This window comes from Sus scrofa, chromosome 4 (assembly GCF_000003025.6).
Source record: "Sus scrofa isolate TJ Tabasco breed Duroc chromosome 4, Sscrofa11.1, whole genome shotgun sequence".
In the NCBI taxonomy this organism is placed as follows: Eukaryota; Metazoa; Chordata; class Mammalia; order Artiodactyla; family Suidae; genus Sus; species Sus scrofa.
This window is the reverse complement of record NC_010446.5, coordinates 107,373,472-107,397,151: the sequence shown is the minus strand read 5'-3', so window position 1 is coordinate 107,397,151 and position 23,680 is coordinate 107,373,472. Positions and strand designations below refer to the sequence as shown.

General features: G+C 38.6%; 1 protein-coding gene across 5 annotated transcripts in view; it reads left to right on the top strand.

Moving 5' to 3' along the window:
• Positions 1-23,680, top strand: part of LRIG2 (leucine rich repeats and immunoglobulin like domains 2) — a 162,647-nt gene that overhangs the window by 114,157 nt on the left and 24,810 nt on the right. For all 5 annotated transcript variants that reach the window (XM_021090738.1, XM_021090735.1, XM_021090737.1 and 2 more), the window contains 10 exons: positions 12,198-12,263; positions 14,791-14,865; positions 15,019-15,153; positions 15,690-15,833; positions 15,955-16,098; positions 18,993-19,136; positions 19,334-19,477; positions 21,775-21,855; positions 23,082-23,153; positions 23,291-23,359. In XM_021090738.1, the coding sequence (XP_020946397.1) occupies positions 14,795-14,865; positions 15,019-15,153; positions 15,690-15,833; positions 15,955-16,098; positions 18,993-19,136; positions 19,334-19,477; positions 21,775-21,855; positions 23,082-23,153; positions 23,291-23,359 (1,004 nt within the window). In that variant the 5' untranslated portion in view covers positions 12,198-12,263; positions 14,791-14,794. The remainder of the gene's footprint in view (positions 1-12,197; positions 12,264-14,790; positions 14,866-15,018; positions 15,154-15,689; positions 15,834-15,954; positions 16,099-18,992; positions 19,137-19,333; positions 19,478-21,774; positions 21,856-23,081; positions 23,154-23,290; positions 23,360-23,680) is intronic.

The window sequence follows — 23,680 nt, the reverse complement described above, 5'->3', positions numbered from 1 at the left end:
CTTAAGGATCTGGCAATGCTGCAGCTGTGGCTTAGTCACAACTGTGACTTAGATCTCATTACCAGCCCAGGAACTCCATATGCTGCAGGGCGGCCAAAAAAAAAAAATAAATAAATAAAACAAAAATCTTATTAGATGATTTCTTTCCAAGGTACCTCATTCTCCATAGTAAACATTGTAAATGAATCAGGGCATCATCTTAGCTATTTATTTGTATTTTAAGATCATCTTTAGAAAAAAAATCTAAATGTAAGTACACTGAGTTACTACAATTTTCTGTCTCCCATCTCACTCTGGGATGTTTTGTTTAGTTGCAAGAAAATTCAGAAAAACTTTTCCATGGACAAATAATCTTTTTTGGGATGGAAATATTCTAAAATTAGGTTGTGATGATGGTTGTACAACTACTACTAATAAAATTCATTGGATTAGAAATCTTTGTTTAATCTGATTATCTTTGTTTTTCTAGATCTTGGCAGCATCTATTGGATAGTTACTAAATATTAATGAGTAATGAGTTGCATACAGTGTCCTTATAGCTCACAGCTGTAGATTGAGGGGTTTTAATAGTTCACAACTTCTTTCCAACCTGTACACCAGCCATCCATTTCTAAAGTTGGGATACTTCAAAGGTATTGAGGATGTCTTTTGAATACCCTGTCTTGATGCCAGCAGAAATACCAGTTTCATTCTTTAAAAGAAACAGACCTATTGGTAAATCCTAAAGCACATTTGGAGGGAAGGGGGAATATGCTGCTGTAATGTTTCCAGAATCTAATAGTGGTTGTCCTTGGCTTGCAAATAGGAATTTATTTTATAGGAATTTCTTCTTGATAGTAAATATAATTTAGTAGCTTTTCAATGTCAACGAGGTTTTAGTTTAAGGTGGTCCTATAAACTCTTAATTGCAAGTTCATCTCCAGTGTCCTGCATTTGTACCCACCTCTTCTCATGATTTCTGATTTTGGTGGCATAATTGTGCATGGATGATTTCATACCTTTACTGTATATATACCTTTAATGGTGAGCCTTGTCATTTGTGGTATTTTTGTTTCCTGTTGCTGTCTTTTCTTTTCTGCCTAGAGAAGTTCCTTTAGTATTTGTTGTAAGGCTGGTTTAGTGTTGCTGAATTCTCTCAGCTTTTGCTTATCTGTGAAGGTTGTAATTTCTCCTTCAAATCTGAATGAGAGCCTTGCTGGGTAAAGTAATCTTGGTTGGAGGTTGTTTCCTTTCATCACATTAAGTATATCATGCACTCCCTTCTGGCCTGCAGAGTTTCTGCTGAAAAATCTGCCGATAACCTTATCGGGGTTCCCTTGTATATTATTTGTTTCTTTTCCCTAGATGCTTTCAAGATTTTCTCTTTGTTTTTAATTTTGGTCAGTTTGATTAATATGTGTCTCAGGGTATTCCTCCTTGGGTTTATTTTATATGGTACTCGTTGTGCTTCCCGGATTTGAGTGGGTGGTTCCTTTCCCATGTGAGGGAAGTTTTCAGCTATTATCTCCTGGAATATTTTTTCTGTCCCTTTCTCTTTCTTTTCTCCCTCTGGCACTCCTATAATACAGACGTTGGAGCATTTAACGTTGTCCCAGAGTTCTCTGAGACTCTCTTCATTTGTTTTCAATATTTTTTCTGTTCTGCATTCGTAATTTCCACTAATCTGTCCTCCACCTCGCTTATTCGTTCTTCTGCCTCCTGTATTCTGTTGGCTGCTTCTAATGAATTTTTTATTTCAGTTATTGTATTTTGCATCTGTTCTTGCTTAAGTTTTATATCTTGTATCTCTTTGGTCAATGTTTCTTGTAAGTTATCCATCTTTGCCTCCAGTTTATTTCCAATGTCTTGCATCATCTTCAGCATCAACAGTCTAAAGTCTTTTTCCTGGAGGCTGAGAATCTCCTTATCACTTAGCTATTTTTCTGGGGGTTTTTCCTTTCTCCCTCATCTGAGTTATAGTTCTCTGTCTTTTCGTTTTTATAGGTTTTTGGTGACTTTTTCACAGATAATAGAGTTGTAGCCTCTCTTACTTCTGGTGTCTGCCCCCCTTGTGGCTAATGTTGGTAAGGGGGCTTGGTGTAGGCTTCCTGATGGGAGGGGTTGGTGCCTGCCTGGTAGGTGGAGCTGAATCTAATCCCTCTGGTGGGTGGGGATTAGTCTCTGGATGGGATTAGAAGCGGCTGTGTGCCTGAGGGGTCTTTAGGTAGCCTGTTTACTGAGGGGCGGGGCTGTGATCCCAGCTGGGTTGTTGTTTGCCCTGGGGCTTCTCAGCACTGACTGAAGGTGAGGCCACATTTTCCCAAAATGGCCACCTCCAGAGAAAGGCACTAGCTCCTGAATATCCCGAGAGTTTCGCTTCCAATGTCCTTCCCTCACAACAAGCCACATTCACCCCTGTTTTCCCAGGATGTCCTCTAAGAATTGTGGTCAGGTTTGACCCAGATTCCTATGGAGACTTTGTTTTGCCCTGGGACCCAGTGCACGTGAAAGTCTATGTGTGCCTTTTAAGAATGGGATCTCCGTTTCCACCAGTCCCGTGGATCTCCTGCGCACAAGCCCCACTGGCCTTCAATGCCAGATGCTCCAGGGGCTGTTTCTCCCAGTGCTAGATGCCCATACGTGGGAGTTCGATGTGGGGCTCAGAACTCTCACTCCTGTAGGTGAGTCTCTGTAAACCAGTTAATTTCCAGTCTGTGGGGCTTCCCACCCAGGAGGTATAGGGTTGCTTTTATCGTAATAGCCCCTCCTACCTCTTGATGTGGCCTCCTCTTTGTCTTCTGGAGTAGGATATCCTTTTTAAGGTTTCTGGTCCATTTGGTTGAAGATTGCTCAGCCTTTAGTTGTGAATTTTGTTGTTTTTAGGAGAGAAGTTGAGCTCCAGTCCTTCTAGTCCAGACATCTTAATCCCATCTGATCCTATAAACTCCAAGAGGGATCATATAAACTCCAAAGATGCCTGTTTTGTTCCATATTAATTAGTACAGTCTCTGGCATATGGTAGAGTCAGATCTTTGTTGACAGGTTTATTGTAAGGCAAGAAAAGGAAAAGAGTTGAAAGAATCTTAACAGGGCATCCTCTGGCCATCAGGCTTTGGGGTTTTAGATTTCTGGACTAGCACAGTATTGTCAGTGCTGGCTGCACAATAGACTATCACAGGGAGAGCTTTTGCAGAGTAGCAATGCTTGAGGCCTCACATCCAGTAATTCTGCTTTGATTGGTCTGGATGAGACCTCAGCATCAGTGTTTAGAGTCTTCTCTGGTAGAGCTGATGTCCAACAGTGGTGAACCATGTTGAAGTGAACTGTGTTAAACAGTTGTTGCTTATTAAATGTTAATTGAGGAGATCTGTGGTTTACTTAATTCTTTGAAATTCCTTTATGCTTTGGAGAACACTTATTTTAATAGGGAATATTGTCCTAATTATGTCTCATTATATTAAAAGTATTTTGCGTTTCCTTGTATACAGTGTATATAGTCAGCACATGGATAATCAAATAATTATTTTGACATTAAGATAATCGTTTAGCTTCCTGATGCTAGAAAATAGATTTCCCTCATCCTAGGTCCATAACATTTTACATGGTATTGTTTCTTTTTTAAAAGCCCTTTAATCTTTATGGAAAACTGGCATTTAAGCAGTAGAGAAAACACATCATATTAAGAACTTAGCAAAAATGTTAAAAAAAATCTGGATTCATTCCTATGCTGTATTTTCTTTTCTGTGCCAAGGTAAATGACTCAACTTGTTTATTCTGTATTATTCCAGTCATCAAAAATGTTAAGGTATTCAGCTGATGCAAATAAAAAATAAAAGCATAAGTAATTAGATCCCATCCAAATTATTGATTTCATATTTGGACAAAATCCAAGGGAAAAGAATCATTAATGCAGCATATGGAGGTTCCCAGGCTACGGGTCTAATCGGAGCTGTAACCGCCAGCCTATGCCATGTTCACAGCAACTCGGGATCCAAGCTGAGTCTGTGACCTATACCAAAGCTCGAGGCAATGCCGGATCCATAACCCACTGAGCGAGGCCAGGGATTGAACCCTCAACTTCATAGTTCCTAGTTGGATTCCTTTCCGCTGCACCATGATGGAAACTCCAACTTATATTAAACTTAATATTTATTCATTCCTAAAAATCTTTATAGTAACATAGTAATTATAATAAGTCATGGTCTATCCTAATGTACATATAAATATAAAAATCTGATACAAAGATGTATACCCAATTGAGTGTCAGGCCAAAAACTAAGTCTAGTGTATGTGCATTTTCCACTGTCATCGTCTTCTTTCTTTTCTTTTTTGCGTTTTGCTTTTTAGAGCCTTTGTAGGTTGCCAGGGTAGGGATCAAATTGGAGCTACAGCCTCCAGTCTATGCCACAGCTGCAGCAACACGGGATCCGAGTTGTGTCTGCCACATACACCACAGCTCATGTCAATGCCAGATCCTTAACCCACTGAGCGAGGCCAGGGATTGAACTTGTATCCTCATGGATCCTGGTTGGGTTTGTTAACCACTGATTCACAAAGGGAACTCCAATATATCTTTTTTAATTTTAATTTTTGTCTTTTTAGGGCCACGCCCACAGCATATGGAGATGGCCAGGCTAGGGGTTGAGTTGGAGCTGAAGCTGCTGGCTTACACCTCAGCCACAGCAATTCAGGATCTGAGCTGTGTTTGTGACCTACACCACAGCTCACAGCAACCCAGGATCTTTAACCCACTGAGCAAGGCCAGGGATCAAACCTGTGTCCTCATGGATACTAGTCAGATTCATTTCCGCCAAGCCACAATGGGAACTGTCCACTGTCTTCTGAGGTATCTTACTGATTAGGAATACAAAAGACATCTAATTTTTTTCTCCCTTTGTCTCGTGTCATAATTAACCTGATTGGGTCAATTTAGGACATTATTCTGAAAACATTGTCTAAGAAGAATTCTAATCTCTTAGAAAAGTAGTGGAATTGAAATCTTTCCCAGTCACATTCTGGGCTGAAGATAGATTTTTATGTGTGTTTGTTTTAGATAATACTTTCCTATGGCAAAACTATTAAAACAGTGCAGAAGCATATAAAATTGAAAAGTAAGAAGTTCATTTGTCCCACCTAAGAAAAACCCACTGTTAACTCTTTCTTGGTGTTGACACATATATCTTTTATTTATTTTTTTTGTCTTTTGCCATTTCTTAAGCTGCTCCCGCAGCACATGGAGGTTCCCAGGCTAGGGGTCTAATCAGAGCTGTAGCCACCGGCCTACACCAGAGCCACAGCAACTCAGGATCCGAGCCGCGTCTGCATCCTGCACCACAGCTCACAGCAACGCCGGATCCTTAACCCACTGGGCAAGGCCAGGGATCAAACCCGCAACCTCATGGTTCCTAGTCGGATTCGTTAACCACTGAGCCACGACGGGAACTCCTTGACACATATATCTTTTCTCTTTTCTTTAAAACACACACAGTGTACATACATGAAGCCATGAGGCTATACTATGCACTATATATAGATATCTATGTTATTTTTTAATTAAATTTAGCTGATTGACAGTATTGTTAGTTTTAGGTGTACTACATAATAATTTGACATTTGCACGCATTATGAAGCAATCACCATGATGAAGTCTGGTGTCCTGATAATCACCTGTCCCCATACAAAGTTATTACAATGTTATTGACCATATTCCTTATGCCCTTTTTTTTTTAAACTGGCTGTGGGGATTTCCATTGTATGGAACTTTCGTAAGTTGATTAACTGATCCCATTTTAATAAACATTGAGATTTATTTTATGATTTTGCTATTATAATAACTTCCTGATATGTCTTAATCATTTTATGACTGTGTACCTAGAATAGGTTCTTAGAAGTATGGTTGGGCTATTCTAAAACATCAAGTCTTGTAATAGAGATTTGTACTTCAGGAATTTGACTAAATCTTTGGTGGGCCGCCTTGTTATTGGTATCTTTCTCATGAAATTGTATTTCAGAACCAATATTAGTATACTACTTTAATTAGTTTAGGGGAATAGTTCTAATTAATTAAGATTTTAACTTGGGAAGTTGATTATGCCTATGTGTACAAAAAATAAATACTCAGAAGAGATGATAGTGCTGGACCACTGTTCTATTTCAAATCTAGCTTTTTTTTTTTTTTTTTTTTTTTTTTTGCCACTGTGTGCATTGGCTTGATGTGGGATCTCAGTTCCCAGACCAGGGATTGAACCCAGGCTGCAGTGGTAAAAGTACTGAGTCCTAACCACTAGGCCACCAGGGAACTCCCTTAAGTCTAGTATTGTATAATAACCTCCTATTTACACACTGACCTGAATTCTTTTTTTTTTTTTTTTTTTTGTCTTTTTGCCATTTCTTGAGCCACTCCCGCGGCATATGGAGGTTCCCAGGCTAGGGGTCTAATTGGAGCTGTAGCTGCCAGCCTACGCCAGAGCCACAGCAACGCTGGTTCTGAGCCACGTCTGCGACCTACACCACAGCTCACGGCAACGCCGGATCGTTAACCTACTGAGCAAGGGCAGGGACCGAACCCGCAACCTCATGGTTCCTAGTTGGATTCGTTAACCACTGCGCCACAACGGGAACTCCCACACTGACCTGAATTCTAAGCATTCTATTTTTATCCTTTACCCTCATTTAATGGTAGGTGAGACTAAAGTTTAGCAAGGTGAAATGACTTGCCCCTGGTACTAGAACTAGGTGTTCTTAAATGTAACTGCAGAATTCATATTTTTTGTTTTGTTGTTGTTTTATTCCCCATAATGAAGCAATATTTTCAGTCACTGAGGACCCAGAGAAAGATAATGGAAGAAAATAACATAAGCCTCTTATTCTTGAAATTAATGCTCCCATTTTCCTACCACCTCCAACTTTTAGAATTCAGGTGTTGTGCAGTGTATTACAAATAAGTAATGCAAATGAGGGATAGAAACTTTAATTTGGAATAGCATTAGGCTTCATATCATACAATCTTATTTATCCTAAAAAAATATTTACCCAATATCTCCAGGCAATCCCTAGTTCAGCCAAAAAAGCAAAAAAGTTATTTCATTTACTCCTATTTCAGGCAGTTCTAACAGGCACTGGGTTTCCTAGCCCATGGCAGTTAATTAGAAGTAACAAATTAGAAAAATCTCTAGTAGCACTGTTGCAGACAGGAAGGCTGACAGTTTTCTAAGAAGGGATAGCTTTTGGTGTAAAACTCTTAGTGGTAAAGGAAAAGTAAACTTAAAATAGAGTTTTGAATTGTTCTGGAATCCTTGTCTTTAGTATACTCCCGGAGTACTTGCAATCATCACCCTGTTAAATCACAGTACTATAATTGATCAAAATGATAATCCGGAGTATTATTTTTAAAAGTAAATTATGCTAGATACATTCTAACAAAATAGGGATTTCCATTCGCAAAAGAAAGGGCAGATTATGCTGGTTAAGTAGGTGAAGCATTGTCATACCCAAACTATTGGAGATGGCCCCTTTATCAGAAATTTTGTTATTGTTGAAATTCACAGTTCAGCCTATTAATGCTACAGACTCTCAAAAAAGATTGATGACGACTTAGAAGTGTATGTATATGACTGGGCAGAAGAAAACGTACCTTCGTTGCTACAGGACTTCTTTGCGATTAGCTTGCAGAACTTGATTCTCCTCAAGCTGTTGTGATTGCTCTGTACATCCTATAAATTATTTACACCCTGATGGTACTAAGCGGCTGCATTAATGGCACCTCTGGCTCCACATGATATCAAGAACTTTAATAATTCATCTTTTATTACGGCTCTATTCCTGTAGATTAGCATGAGTGGGAGCTGAGTTTGTAAGACAGAACTCAGGGCTTCTGTGAGACCTTTACTCTCCAAATGTCATATCCATAAATATTGAGATTTTAGCGCTGATAAAAAAGACTGTTGACTGTTATAAAGCTAGACTCTAGGTTATGTTTATCAGGCGTTAGATTACTTCAACTTTTTAAGTGCATGTTAACGATATTTCAAGGGGAAAATCTTTGAAAGACAGTTCTCCATTTCAGGACTACCAAAAAAAAAAAAAAAAAAAAAAAACCAACACACAGCTAGCATTAGTTTATGTGAACTAAATCGAATTAATGACTGGCTACCGATAAGAATAGTCATAGACCTTAATTTTGAAAATTACTCAAATTCTTATTCTGAATTTTACATCTGATATTTGAAGTCTTCAAATTTGTCTTCAGCCTTTTTTGAGTGCTTTATAAAAAGTAGGAGTTCCTGCTGTGGTGCAGTGGGTTAAGGATCTGGCCTTTTCTCTGCTGTGGCTTGAGTTGCTGCTGAGGCATGGGTTTGATCCCTGGCCTGGTGCAGTGGGTTAAGGATCTGGCCTTGATGGGAGTTCCCTTCATGGCTCAGCAGTGAACTAACCCTTCTAGGATCCATGAGGATTTGCTCCCTAGCCTTGCTCAGTGGGTTAAGGATCTGGCGTAGCTGTGAGCTGTGGTGTAGGTCGAGGACGAGGCTCAGATCCTGAGTTGCTTTGGCTGTGGCATGGGTGGGGTGGCATAGGCCAGCAGCTGTGGCTCCGATTTGACCCCTAGCCTGGGAACTTCCATATGCCTCAGGTGTAGCCCTAAAAAGCAAAGCAAAAAAAAAAAAAAAAAAAAAAAAAGCGGGGAGGGGGGTATCTGGCTTTGCTGCAGTGGTGGCATAGGTCGCAGCTGTGGCTTGGGTTTGATCCCTGGCCCCGGGAACTTCCATATGCCATGGATGCTGCCAAATAAAAAAGAGAGAAAGAAAAAGAAATAGGGGAGAGGAAAGGCATGCTTATGGAGAACAAGAGTGTGTCTGCATACTCCCATATACTCATGTCGTATTAAATGCCAAAGTGGGATGTAGATATAGAAGACAGTTAATTTAGGCATTTTCAGTGAAGGGTAACAGTCGATGTTGAATTTATGTTTACAGGTTTGGTTTTTTTTTTTTTTTTTTTTTTGTCTTTTTGTCTTTTTGCTATTTCTTGGGCCGCTCCTGTGGCATATGGAGGTTCCCAGGCTAGGGGTCTAATCGGAGCTGTGGCCGCCAGCCTGCGCCAGAGCCACAGCAACGCGGGATCCGAACCGCGTCTGCAACCTACACCACAGCTCACGGCAATGCCGGATCGTTAACCCACTGAGCAAGGGCAGGAACCGAACCCGCAACCTCATGGTTCCTAGTCGGATTTGTTAACCACTGCGCCACGACGGGAACTCCCTTTTTTTTCATTTTTAAAAGTTCAGATGTAATGTTTAGAGTTTTGAAGTGATTCCACAGAGTACTACGAATGTTGCTTTCAAAAAAAAAGACAAAAAGTTTATTCAAGTTGACAGTGGATGTAACCTTACACTCAGCACTCAGCACAGTGCCTGGCACATGGTTCAATTAATGTTTATTGCATGAATATCTGGTATCAGATTCATCCATTTAATTCTAGTTACACACCTAATTCTAGTTAATATCTTTTGATAGAACAGTTAAACTGATTTTTACTAGTTGCTTTCCAACTATTTTAGGAGTATATTTCAGTTCACTGTTAGTGTTTTTTAATCCATTTAATTTTGGATTTGTTGCAGAAAGGTCTAGGGAGCCTCATTATATGGGAATCTGAACTAGGAGACAGGTTTTCTTTCTTTTCTTTTTACAGGCCACACCTGCGGCATTTGGAAGTTCCCAGGCTAGGAGTCGAATCAGAGCTATAGCTGCTGGTGTATGCAGCAACTCCTGGTCCACTGGGCAAGATCCTTAACCCATTGAACAAGGCCACGGATCGAGCCCTCATCCTCGTGGATTCTTAACTCTGCACTGCAACAGAAACTCCAGGAGGCAGGTTTTCTTAAGACACCATTAGTCTGTAAAGAAGGCTCCAAAGGATTTGTTATTATTTGGGTTTATTGAAAAGCTTCAGAGGCTCTTCAGACAAAACAGAGAAAGTTACTCTTTCCCTTACTGGAGACACCAGACAGTTTTCACTGATACTGAATATATAGTGGGTTTTTTTTGTATTTTGAAGTGTAGTTGATTTATAGTGGTTTATACCATATGTAAGTCGAGTTTAATTTTACTGCTTTTAGAGTTCTTTAATAATGATTTTCTTTAAAATATTGTCTGGCCACTATTGACATCTATGAGAACTATAGGGAATAGTATCGGCAAAAGTTATGCTGCAAAAGGGAATTAGGGTTTGGAAAGGCATTAGAGAAACTGACTAAAATGAGAGCCCTTAATCTGTAAAGGGGGAAAAAAATTAAATTCTGGAAAGTGCAAGATGTAGAATTAGATCATATTGTGGTGGCCCACGACAACAAGTGATAGTAGCTTTCTGCCAGACTAGCCACTTTGGAGCAGAATATGAAGTGTCTAAATGAGAACAGCTGAATTTCTCCTTCAGTTGAAACGCCACAATACATAAACATCTTTTCAAACATCTTTTTGCTTGTATGAAATTCTGTGTTTGTTGTTTAGCAGCAAGTGCGAATTGGATGAAAGTCTTTGTATGTGAGATTTTTTTGTTGTGGGTGGGAGCTGCACTCGTGGCACGTGGAAGTTCCTGGGCACTGCAGTTTCCACCTGTGCTACAGCTCTGGCAGCGCCAGATCCTTAACCTGCTGTGAACTTCCTGTGTGTAAGATTTTCATGTGGAGTGAGTTCATATTTTTCTTTCTTAACATTTCCCAACACCCCCCTCCATTCATGAGTGTCCTTGAGCTGGTACTTGGTGCCAGATATCGTTGAATAAAGGTTTTGAAACTGTTGTGAAAAAGTGATGCTTTGAGCTAGCCTTAGTACTATCGTGGTTTAAATTAAGCTCGTAAATGAAAGTGGCTAGGTTTTACACATGGACAGACATGAATCTAGCTGAGAACAAATTGTTCTGCTGTGATAGAGACATCATTTAAAACTGCATGCATCTGTCAGCTGCCTGTGGTGGCACAGTGAGATAAAGTGACCTGTAATGTTTCTATAGTGTGTCCCTATTGCTGGCCATATTGTGTGTATAATATATCTCTGGGGCAGACAGCTTGTGTGGGCTGGATTCCACCTCAGCCTTGAAAAGATGCCAGAAAGCATCAAGGTGATTTTTTTTTTTTTTTAAGCCTACTTAAATGTTTAGACTCACGACTAATTTCAGTGAAATCTCTGCTCTATTTAATAAATTACTTGCTAGATGTGAGATGAAGTTTCAAGTTTATGGCTTTCTCACTTATTAGCTGTATGACCTCGGATTGACAGATTATTAATCTCTTTGTTTCTGTGTCAGGAAAAATATTTGCCTCATAAGATTGTGGCATGGATTTAGGCCGTTAATATGCACAAAGTGCATAGACGAGTGTCCGGCTTTTAAATGTTAGCCATTGCCTCCATCACTATCACCATCACTAACGTAATTTGGAGTGAGATGAATTTCTCCAAAGTGAGCTTCCTTGAGGCTAGATTGCTTTGTTTAAGCAAAGGCTGCATCTCTCAGGGATATAGTCAACCCCAATTCTAATGTAGAAGCTCACTATCTGGACTCATGAAATCCAATTCATCTTCAATTTATCTACAGCTAAAGTGTAGTTTATTATAATATATGTTATGTAAAGTATATATTACTTTATATTACATTACTTTAAAAAGTGTATATTTCTTTCAAAAGTATATAAAGTGTAGTGCATTGTAATAAAGTATAACATAATCACTAGAAGGGATGAGGGAACCAGAACACTGCTGTAGAATGATCTATAAGATGTATCGTAAAGAGGAAAAAATAGTATGTATTCTTCTACCATTTATGTAAAACGTTTCTGATACATGCATAAAATATCTGACAGAAAATACAAGAAATAGTGTAATTTCACTCGTTGCTGTTGGGAGGAAAACTGGGTGGCTGGAGACAAGGGTGGGAGACTTTTTATTGTATATTCTTTTATACTTTTTGGTTATTGAACCATGTGATTATATTTCCTAGTTAGTAAAACAAAAGCAACAGAAACTTTATAAAAATGAAAAAGTAAAATAGCTGTTTTGAAATCCAGATAAATTTATTCATCATTCGTAAACATTTCTTTATGTGTCCTCCTCAAATAAACGCTAGATGGGCTTTAGATTCCTATTTTAGTTAGTTTTTTTTTTTTTTTTTTCCTTTCTTTAACTGTGCTTTCTAACAGTAAGTATGATCTTCTGTCCTCCATTTAGGGATTTGAGTCATAATCGGTTGTCTAATTGGAACATCAGCTTGGAATCTCAAACATTACAGGAAGTGTAAGTTATTTTTATTCACTTAAATTTACATTAAATTCCTTGAGTTGATTTGATGAATTGTGAATTTTAGGATGTTCAATCCAGAAATGTCAAAAAATTGAAGGAAATAAAACTTGAGGCTTCTTTTTTTTTTTTTTTTTTTTGTCTTTTTAGGGCCGCGCATGCGGCATATGAAGATTCCCAGGCTAGGAGTTGAATCTGAGCTATAGCTGCTTTCCCATGCCTCAGCCACAGCAATGCTGGATCCTAGCCGTGTCTGTGACCTACTGCAGCTCAAGGCAACATTGGATCCTTAACTCACTTAGTGAGGCCAGGGATCGAACCTGCGTTCCTCATGAATGCTAGTCAGATTTGTTTCCTCTGAGCCACGATGGGAACTCCTTGTCTTTGGCTTTGTTGCTGTCACAAAGTCTCTGGGTATCATGCCATTGGGTTGGTGATTTCACATTGCAAACTGTGTAGAAAGACTGCTCTATTTCCTTGGGCTCTAAAGTAAGATTTTCTCACTCTTCAGAGTGAGTATATTTTGTGATTATTTTTTATTTTATTTTATTTTATTTTATTTTATTTTATTTTATTTTATTTTATTTATTTTATTTATTTTTGTCTTTTTGCTGTTTCTTTGGGCTGCTTCCATGGCATATGGAGGTTCCCAGGCTAGGGGTCGAATCGGAGCTGTAGCCACCGGCCTACGCCAGAGCCACAACAGTGTGGGATCCGAGCCACGTATGCAACCTACACCACAGCTCACAGCAACGCCGGATCGTTAACCCACTGAGCAAGGGCAGGGACCGAACCCGCAACCTCATGGTTCCTAGTCGGATTCGTTAACCACTGCGCCACGACGGGAACTCCTGTGATTATTTTTTAATTTTATGATTTTTATTTTTTCATTTATTAATTTTTCCATTATATTGATTTACGGTGTGATGTCAATTTCTATTGTACAGCAAAGTGACCCAGTCATTCATATATGTATGTTTTCTTTTTTTACATTATCCTCCATCATATTCTATCGCAAGTGACTGGATATAGTTTTCTGTGCTATACAGCAGGATCTCATTGCTCATCCAGTCCAGATGCAATAGTTGGCATCTATTAACTCCAGACTCCCAGTTCATCCCACACTCTCTCTTCCCCCAGAGTGAATATATTTTGGAAACTTTGGCCAGAGTTTTAGCCAGGGAAACTATTGGGTAAACTTTTTTTTTTGTTTTTTGTTTTTTGGTTTTTTTTTTAGTTTTTTTTTTACAACTTGTCTAAGGTGGAAGCTTCATGTCTTAAGTAGATTTATATGAACTACACTATTTTTAGTATCATTTGGAATGTGGTAGTTAATATAATTCAGTTTTCTACTTCACTGAAGTTTTCCTTTAGTGCTGGGACGTATTATTATGTATTTTCTGGAGATAGCTTTCTAAAGTATTATAATTATCAGTTGTTGCATAGTGGTATTCCTAGAGACACAACTATTGAGGCCTGTCTACCTCTGTACCAACACCCCCTCAATCCTCAGATGAATTTTTCTTTTGAATTTCTTTCTAACAAGGGGTACCTCATACTCTCATTATCTCTGCCTTCTCTCCTTCCCTGCCTTGATTGACTTCCTCCCATCTGCTGTGGACTAAATGAACAGTGGACAAGCTTTTTAGCTGGAAGAGTAGGCCCTGAGGAAAGGCCTGAAAATGCTCATTGGGAAGTACATGGACTTTTTTTTTTTTTTTTTTTGTCTTTTTGCCTTTTCTAGGGCCGCTCCTGTGGCACATGGAGGTTCCCAGATTAGAGCTCTAATCCCAGCCGCGTCTGCAGTCTACACCACAGCTCACGGCAATGCCAGATTCTTAACCCACTGAGCAAGGCCAGGGATCGAACCTGCAACCTCATGGTTCCTAGCAGGATTCGTTAACCACTACACCACGACGGGAACTCCTGTGGCGGATTTGATCCCTGGCTGGGGAACTTCCACATGCCATGGTTGTGGCTAAGAAAAAAAGTGTTTAGAGGACCTTGCTGGGATTAAAAATACTTAATGTGCAAAATACTTCCTAACCTTTCTAATACTGGTATTAAATTGTTTTTTTTGTTTTGTTTTAGGGCCATACTTGCAGCAAATGGAGGTTCCCAAGCTAGGGGTTGAATCAGAGCTGCAGCTGCCGGCCTACTCGCTACCACCACAGCAACCCGGGATCAGAGCCGCATCTGTGACTTACACTGCAGCTCACAGCCACCCAGATCATTAACCCACTGAGCAAGGCCAGTGATTGAACCCGAGTCCTCATGGATTCTAGCTGGGTTTGTAACCTCAGCTACAACGGGAACTCCCTCAAATTGTTCATCTATGCCATGAAAACGGTTTTTTGTTAAAATCTCTAATTTCTCAGTAAAATACACTTAGTTTAACTCATTCTGGGTAATAGGCTTTTTTCACATTTGACACCTATCTTTAAGAATATATATTACCCAGAAACCAAAACTCAAGAGGTAACATTTCCCTCACTAAACTTTCATATCTTTCCCCCCTATCTAGGAAAATGAATTATAATGAGTTAACAGAAATCCCATATTTTGGAGAATCAACCTCTAATATTACTCTGCTCTCACTGTAAGTACATAAGATTTCAGGTCTTTTACTTCAATTATGAGTAGTACATAATTTTTTTTTGTTTTTGTTTTAGGTATCCTTATTGTCGATCCTAATTAGTTAACATTTTTGTGGATCACTTTCAGTAGCTTCAGTATAATCTTTGTTTTGTAGAGTCCATAATATAATCCCAGAAATAAATGCAGAAGTGTTCCAGTTTTACCCTGCTCTTGAGAATTTAGATCTCAGCTCAAATATAATATCAGAAATCAAGACATCTTCATTTCCTCGAATGCAGCTTAAATATCTGTAAGTAAAATAGAGTTTAAACTAGATTTAAAGTACATGTTTATTATTCACTGATACTTACTTCCCAGATATATCAGTTATTTATTGTGATTTTTCCATGCTTATGTGAAACAAACCGAGGTTAAAATTATTAGATTTTTTTTTTTCTGCCCTTAAGGAAAGAGTACACTATTTTCAGAAAATATTAAGTATCCAGGGTAATTTTTGAGATTTAACTCTGGATTGTGTTTTACTAACAGGTAAATGGGAGTGGTTTGTTAAACAGTGGCTTACCCTCCAGAATGATGATGATACTTAGCATGTGTGGTAGTATTTTACAGTTTACAAAACATATTCACACATACTGTTTTAACCCAAATGAGGTAGTTATCATTCTTACATTGTAGTTGAAGAGACAGCAGTTAAATGATTTGTTAAGTTGTATACAGTTGCTAAATGGTAGAGCTGAGACTCAGTCATAGACTTGGGGCAGCCTTCTAGTGATAGAATGCTTTGTTTCACTAAAATTTTTTTTGTCGTTATCTTGTTCATTTTAGAAATTTGAGTAATAATAGGATAACCATCTTGGAGGCTGGTTGCTTCGATAACTTGTCAAGTTCCTTACTAGTGGTGAAGTTAAACAGGAACAGAATTAGCATGATTCCACCCAAGATCTTCAAGCTACCTCACCTCCAGTTCTTGTGAGTAACTAAATAGATGGATAAGAAAATCAATTTTTTCTTACAATGTCTGTTTCTTTATATTATTGTTAGAGAAAATCAGCAAACCGATTTTCTGACGGTAAAACTATTTTCGTTAAAGGGAACTTAAAAGAAACAGGATTAAAGTTGTGGAAGGGCTAACGTTCCAAGGGCTTGACTCTTTGAGATCTTTGAAAATGCAGCGGAATGGAATTAGCAAACTTAAGGACGGAGCGTTTTTTGGCTTGGATAACATGGAAGAATTGTAAGTACTATGAACTAGAATAGAAGATTGTTAGCAAAGGAGTCTGGGCTTTTCAGTGCCAAACAGCTAGGGCAGTTGCTTTAATTACACCCAAGTACTTTAGCTTTTCCTCCTTTCTCTATCGTGGAATAAATACTGTACACAAAGCTTTTAAAGTTTTGTTCTCTAACTGGAATTTTTGTCATCATTCTTTTTTTTTGGTAAGTTTTATTGATGTATGGTTAATATACAAGGTTGTGGTAATTTCTGCTGTACAACAAAGTGACCCAGTCATACATATTCGCATATCCATTCTCTCTCAGATTTTTCCCCATGTAGATTATCGCAGGATACCAGGATGAGTTCTCTGTGCTAAAGCAGGTCCCCATTGGCCAGTCACTCCATATACTCAGTGTGCATATGCCAATCCCAAACCCCCAGTCCTCCCTTCCACCCCTCCCCTCACCTGCTTCCTTTGGTAACCATAAGTTTTTCAAAGCCTGTGAGTCTCATTCTGTTCTGTAAATAATTTCATTCGTGTCTTTTTTTTTTAAAAAAAGATTCCACATACAGGTGATATCATATGATGTTTGTCTTTCATTGTTTGACTAACTTTACTTGGTATGATAGTTTCTAGGTCCATTCATGTTGCTGCAAATGGCATTGTTTCATTCTTTTTTTATGGCTGAGCAATATTCCATTGTATAAATGTACCACATCTTCTTTATCCATTCCTCCATTGATGGACATTTAGGTTGCTCCATGTCTTGACTATTGTAAATAGTGCTAAAATGAACATTGGGGCACATGTATCTTTTTGAATTATGATTTTCTCCAGATAGATGCCTAGGAGTGGGATTGCTGGATCTTATGGTAGTTCTGTTTTTATTTTTTGAGGAATCTCCGTACTGCTTTCCATAGTGGTTGGACCAGTGTGACATTTCCCGCCAACAGTGTAAGAGGGTTCCCTTTTCTCCACACCCTTTCCAGTGTTTATTATTTGTAGACTTTTTGGTGATGACTTTCGTCATCATTGTTTTTTCTTTTTTTTTGCTTTTTGGGGCCATACCCACAGCATATGGAAGTCCTGGGCTAGGGGTTGAATAGGAGCTCCAGCTGCCAGCCTACACCACAGCCACAGCAACGCTGGATACAAGCTGCTTCTTCAACCTATACGACAGCTCACGGCAGTGCTGGATCCCTGACCCACTGAAAGAGGCCAGGGATCAAACCCACATCCTCATGGATCCTAGTCAGATTTGTTTGCACTGCACCACAACAAGAACTTCTGTCATAATTCTTAAGAACATTTCATCTAAAAAGTTTATATTACAGCCAACTAATCCATGACAAAGGAGGCAAGAATATACAATGGAGAAAGGACAGCTTGTTCAATAAGTGGTGCTGGGAAAACCAGACAGCCACACGTAAAAGAATGAAATTAGAACACTCACTAACACCATGGATTAAAGACCTAGATATAAAACCAGACACTATAAAACTCTTAGAGGAAAACATAGGCCAAACACTCTCTGACATAAACGACAGCAATGCCTTCTCAGATCCACCTCTTAGAGTAATGACAGTAAAAACAAAAATAAATGGGACCTAATCAAACTTAAAAGTTTCTGCACAGCAAAGGAAACCCTAAACAAAATGAAAAGACAACCCACAGAATGGGAGAACATCTTTGCAATTGATTCAACTGACAAGGGATTAATGTCCAAAATTTATAAACCCCTTCTGCAGCTCCACACCAAAAAGACAAACAACCCCCTGAAAAAATGGGCAGAAGGTCTAAATAGACAGTTCTCCAAAGAAGACATACAGATGGCCAAAAAACACATGAAAAGATGTTCAACATCACTCATTATTAGAGAAATGCAAATTAAAACCACTCTGAGGTACCACCTTACACCAACCAGAATGGCCATCATCGAAAAGTCTACAAACAAGAAGTGCTGGAGAGGGTGTGGAGAAAAAGGAACCCTAGTACACTGTTGGTGGGGTTGTAAATTGGTGCAACCCCTGTGGAAAACAGTATGGAGATTCCTCAGAAAACTAAACATAGAACTACCATTTGATCCAGCAATCCCACGCCTGGGCATCTATCCAGAGAAAACCATGACTCGCAAAGACACATGTACTCCGATGTTCATTGCAGCACTATTTACAATAGCCAAGACATGGAATCAACCTAAATGTCCATCGACAGAGGAGTAGATCAAGAAGAGGTGGTACATATACACAATGGAATATTACTCAGCCATTGAAAGGGACGAAATACCAGCATTTTTATCAACACGGATGGACCTAGAAATTATCATGCTGAGTGAAGTCAGCCATACAATGAGACACCAACATCAAATGCTTTCACTGACATGTGGAATCTGAAAAAAGGACAGATGGAACTTCTTTGCAGAACAGATGCAGACTCACAGACATTGAAAACCTTATGGTCTCCAGAGGAGACAGTTTGTGGGGTGGGAGGATGTGCTTGGGTTATGGGATGGAAATCCTGTGAAATTGGATTGTTATGATCATTATATAACTACAGATGTGATAATAAAGAGTAATAATAAAAACCCCAAAAAACTAGGAAACAGTAACTTAAAAAAAAAAAAAGGTTTATATTGCTTTAATCTTTGGCTGATGAAAATTATCAGAATTTATCCAGAACAGGTATACTATACTTCTTGTGTTGATTTTATAGATCTGTTGTCTTAGACAGTCTTACTACCTTCTTGTACTAAGTCTTAAGTAACGTGTATTTATGAATAGGCTTTGTCTGCTCACTTGGGTTGAACAAAGGTCAGTGCCTCTCTGAGCAAGACTTAATGAAAATTTTTGGAATCTTCTCATTTCAGTGCCTTATTCTGAAACATATCTCCTCCTTTCTTTCTCTAATTCTTCAGGGAACTGGAGCATAATAACCTTACGGAAGTGAACAAGGGGTGGTTGTATGGCTTGCGAATGTTACAGCAGCTCTATGTAAGCCAGAATGCTGTTGAAAGAATCAGCCCTGATGCATGGGAGTTCTGCCAAAGACTGTCTGAACTGTGAGTGTTGGGGGGCATTTAAGTGGAGGCTGTGTGACTAGAGCAGGTTGAATGTCATTCCCATGGCCATTAATGAGCTCTAATATCCCTCTTTATTAGAAGTTTGAAAGCCTTAAATTTATCACGTAAGTCGAATAAGAATAGGAAGGTGGAACTGAAAGGGTGAATTCTTTACCTTCCATGTTTCCTGTTTTTAGTGACTTGTCCTATAACCAGTTGACTCGCCTGGATGAATCTGCCTTTGTGGGGCTGAGCTTACTGGAGAGATTGAATTTAGGGGACAACAGAGTCACTCACATTGCTGATGGCGTATTTAGGTTTCTTTCCAATCTTCAGACACTGTAAGTACATCTGTCCTTTTTTGTTTTGGTTTGAAGTTTTTTGCTAATTTTTTTTTTTTTTTTTTTTAAGTAGTAAAGCAAACAAAACAGCTCTCAGTCTACAGATTTATGTATGTTAATATTTGGCAGTTCTTCGGTCCTGTGTCTTAGGGCAAGACAATCTTGTTTCTCTCTACTCCTGTATGTAAGTGTTATTTATCTCTAGCCATTTCAGTTTGTACTTTAATTGTGAGTTAAACGACAAAGCGTCTTTTATTATGCTGGTTACTGTGGAATAAAACACAGTTGCTAGTGTCAAGAATGTACGTTTTCTGATTCCTCTGACCTCAAACTAATTAGTAGTGTACCAGAACCACCACTTCTCATTCAAAAAGATGCACGACGTGTGTTGGGAGCAACTCTGGCAGGAGACCTGTTCACTATTACTGATTTGCTGCATGACTTTGGACAGAAAAAATAACATGTATTAGTGATCTGATGTGTGCTAGGTACTTTCAGAATCTGGGATATTGCTTTTTTCCACATCAGGAAACAAGGCTCAGAGAGATGAAAAGGGTTTGTTTACAGTCACATACTTTTTAAGTGTTTGAGGATTAGAAGCCAGGCCTGTTTTATACTAAAGCTCATACACTTTTTACTTTGCTACCAGATAAACAGAATCACTTAGCCTTTCCTCAGTGTTATTAATATTATTTTTTTGTCTTTTTGTCCAGTAATGGATGCACATAGGATTAGGTGATTACTAAAGGCAATTTTAAAATTCCACGGTTCTGTAAGTTGAATGTTTTACTTTGCTCATGGAATATAATTGAATGAAGAGATATTTTAGTGAAATACCACAATCTCAAATACAGAGCAGAATAAGAGAAAAAGAGTGATTAGTAGAATTTGTAGTTTCTTAAAGTTCCTGAATAGGGGACTTTTTGGTCGTCAGGTTTAGAATTGATAAACCCATCTCAGAAAAGGGACAGGTTTCCAACTTTGGGACCTAACCATGAGTGACAAAGAATGCATGATAATTTTGTGAAGGTGTTTGTGCACTTACAGGTGTGTTTGGTGTTTTTTTTTTAACTTAATAACTTTTTTTTTAACTAATTTTTCAAGATTTGGCCTTGAAAAATTAGAAGTGATTTCCTTTTTTTTCTTTTTCTCTTTTCTACATTATCAGAGGTGAAATTAGATCTGTGCAAACTCAGGAATTTATATTAGATGCAGCTGTAGCGTGTTGGCCATGCATGGTCCTTGCAGTATACCACTGATTATTACTTTTAGCATTAAAGTTTAGGAAAGTAATTGCAGGAGTAAATGATTGTCTAATGTACAAGGAAGACTTAGGAACAGATCTGAGATGTTCTGGCTTTGGACCAGTGCTCTTGCCAGAGTAGGTAGACTTCTCACGCACTTTGGTGAGTGAGTTCTTTTTATGCTGTTCTCTGGAGAAGAGGGCAAAATCCTGCAGCGTTGAGCCATCAGTTGTTTTGGTGTTTATTCTTCAGTAAAATAAAATGATCTTTGTTAGCTTTCACCTCAAGTAAAGACATAGCTAAATGGGAAGAGTGATCTCCTATCTCCTTACTGTTATTCATGTAACTTTCCATATGTCTTATAAAGCAGAAAGCTTTGTGCTTTATTATGAGATGACTTAAGGAAGCGAAAGTGATTAAACATCCTTAACTGGTATTTTTTCCATGAGACTATGGTGTGGTGCAATTACGTTTCCTCTGAGAATGGAACAGTGGATTTTAAAAGATCCATACTTTTCCTTTTAAAGAAAACAGAATGATCGCTTTAGCACATGGGTAGATCATTCCTCCTTCCCAGGGGGGCATGTTTAATTGCTCTTGAGCTGTGAAGCTCTGTATTGACATTACTTTTGTCAGCCGTTTTAGGTTTAAGGGCTTGGGGGAAGGCTTGGGTCACCCAGAACTCCCGTTAGTCTAAAATCAGATTTGTAAGCCATATACCCCCTGCGTTTTGAAATCTTCCTGCTTTTTGTAGGACCCTGACTGTAATGTTTAATAATGCTAACACAGTTATGGGTTCTTAGCTGGGAAGATTAATACTCTTAGCAGGTTGCTTGATTTATTTATCAAGCTTGGCTTAATTCTTAGCTTATGAGAATTGGTCTCTATATGCTTATTACCTGTATTCTTTAAAAAGAAGAGTCCAGTATTTATCATAAATAGCTTAACCTTTAAAATGAAGATCAAAATTAGCCTTGCTGTATCATGATGGTACCTAATGGTGTAATGGTCATGTTGACTAACAGAACCTGTCTATCTCTGATGTTTTTGTAGAAACTTAAGAAACAATGAAATTTCATGGGCCATAGAAGATGCTAGCGAAGCCTTTTCTGGACTCACAAGTCTCACTAAATTGTATGTATTTATAATATTTATGTATGTCTATGAAGGTATATTTTCAAGAACCAGTTTGTAAATGTGATTGGATTGTGTCTGTTTGCTATGGCTAGAAAGTCTGAGCCTTCTGACTCAGCCACTAAAGGAAGAAGCCTTGTTGTTTATTAAAATTTTTGTTTTGGGGTTTTTCTTTTTTTTCTTTTTTCTTTTTTTTTGTGGTGGGGCACTTTCTCTGAAAGCATATTCCTATGGTCACTTAGAAGTTATTTATGGAACTAGAATTTTGATTTATGTGAAAGAAATGCACTGAGAAACCTGAACTGAACCAGTAATCCGCTTAATCATGTGAGATTTATGGGTAATTTAACTAGCAAGAGCGGATTCTCTTAAGTAAGATTTTTAGATCTTCTCCCATGAGAATTTGTCCAAGGCTTCACATTTTTTTGAATTTCTTTGACCTTTTGATCTTTTACTAAGAAAGGAGAAACTTAGAATTCAAGCCAGTTTTTCATAAGGAAAACTATGAGTGTATCTGTGGTCAGGATAGTTGTTTACAGGTACCTCATGGAGCGCCAACATCTTTTTAAATTTTTTTGTCTTTTGTCTTTTTAGGGCCGCATCTGTGGCATATGGAGGTTCCCGGTCTAGGGTTCGAATCAGAGCTACAGCTGCCGGCCTCTGCCACAACCACGGCAACGGGGTATCCGAGCCATGTCTGCAGCCTACACCACAGCTCACAGCAATGCTGGATCCTTAACCCATTGAAGGAGGCCAGGGAATGAACCCATATCCTCATGGACACTAGTCAGGTTTGTTAACCGCTGAGCCACGACAGGAACTCCAAATGCCAACATCCTAATAGAAGCCTTTATTCTGTGCTTTACATTGGTTAATAATAAAGGTTCACAACTTTTTGTGTGTTTGTGCGCACCTGCAGTGTACGGAAGTTCCCAGGCCAGGAATCGAATCTAAGCCACAGCTGCGACTTAGGCCATAGCTGTGGCAATGCCAGATCCTTAAGCTACTGCTTGAGCTGGGGATCGAACTCAAGCCTAAACAGTGACCAGAGCCACTTCAGAGACAATGCTAGATCCTTAACCGACTGTGCCATAGCAGGAATTCCTGCAGCTTTCTTAAAAATGTATATTAGGTTTCTTTTCACTTTTTATAGGTAAATGCTTGTTTTAATGAATTTAGTTTTGTTTAGCAGAGAACTTTATTAGAAAGGTCTGTTTGTATTTCAGAATCTTACAAGGAAATCAGATTAAATCAATTACAAAGAAAGCATTCATTGGTCTTGAATCCCTTGAGCATCTGTAAGTATTTTGTATCCGTTTTGCTCAGTATATAAATCTCTTTGCTATTAGCAGTGGTTTTCATGATCATTTAAAGTGTTTATATGACTTAATTACAGAAATGGTGATTGGTAATGTTTCATTTCTCTTCATTTCAGAGATTTAAACAACAATGCTATAACGTCTATCCAAGAAAATGCTTTTTCTCAGACTCGCTTGAAAGAACTGTACGTAACTTAAGTCCTTTTTGTCACCAGTTAGATCATTATCCATGTTTGTTGTGCTTAAAATGTGATGAATGTGACCCACATGTTTCCCAAAGCACACAATTCAGGCAGGAAAAAAGAAAGTGTTAACATTTGGTTATTTTAGTGGCTGAATGTAATTTTAAAATAACACAGCATGGAAAAGCCCAGAGTAGATGGCACCAAGACCTTCTGTTTTATTCTCTGTTCCTGATGCTTATAGTTAAAGGGACGTTGGCACCACTTCTTATGCTTTAGGTCTACCCTGCTGTTCCTTTTTTATTCCCCTGTCCTTGTTTGGAC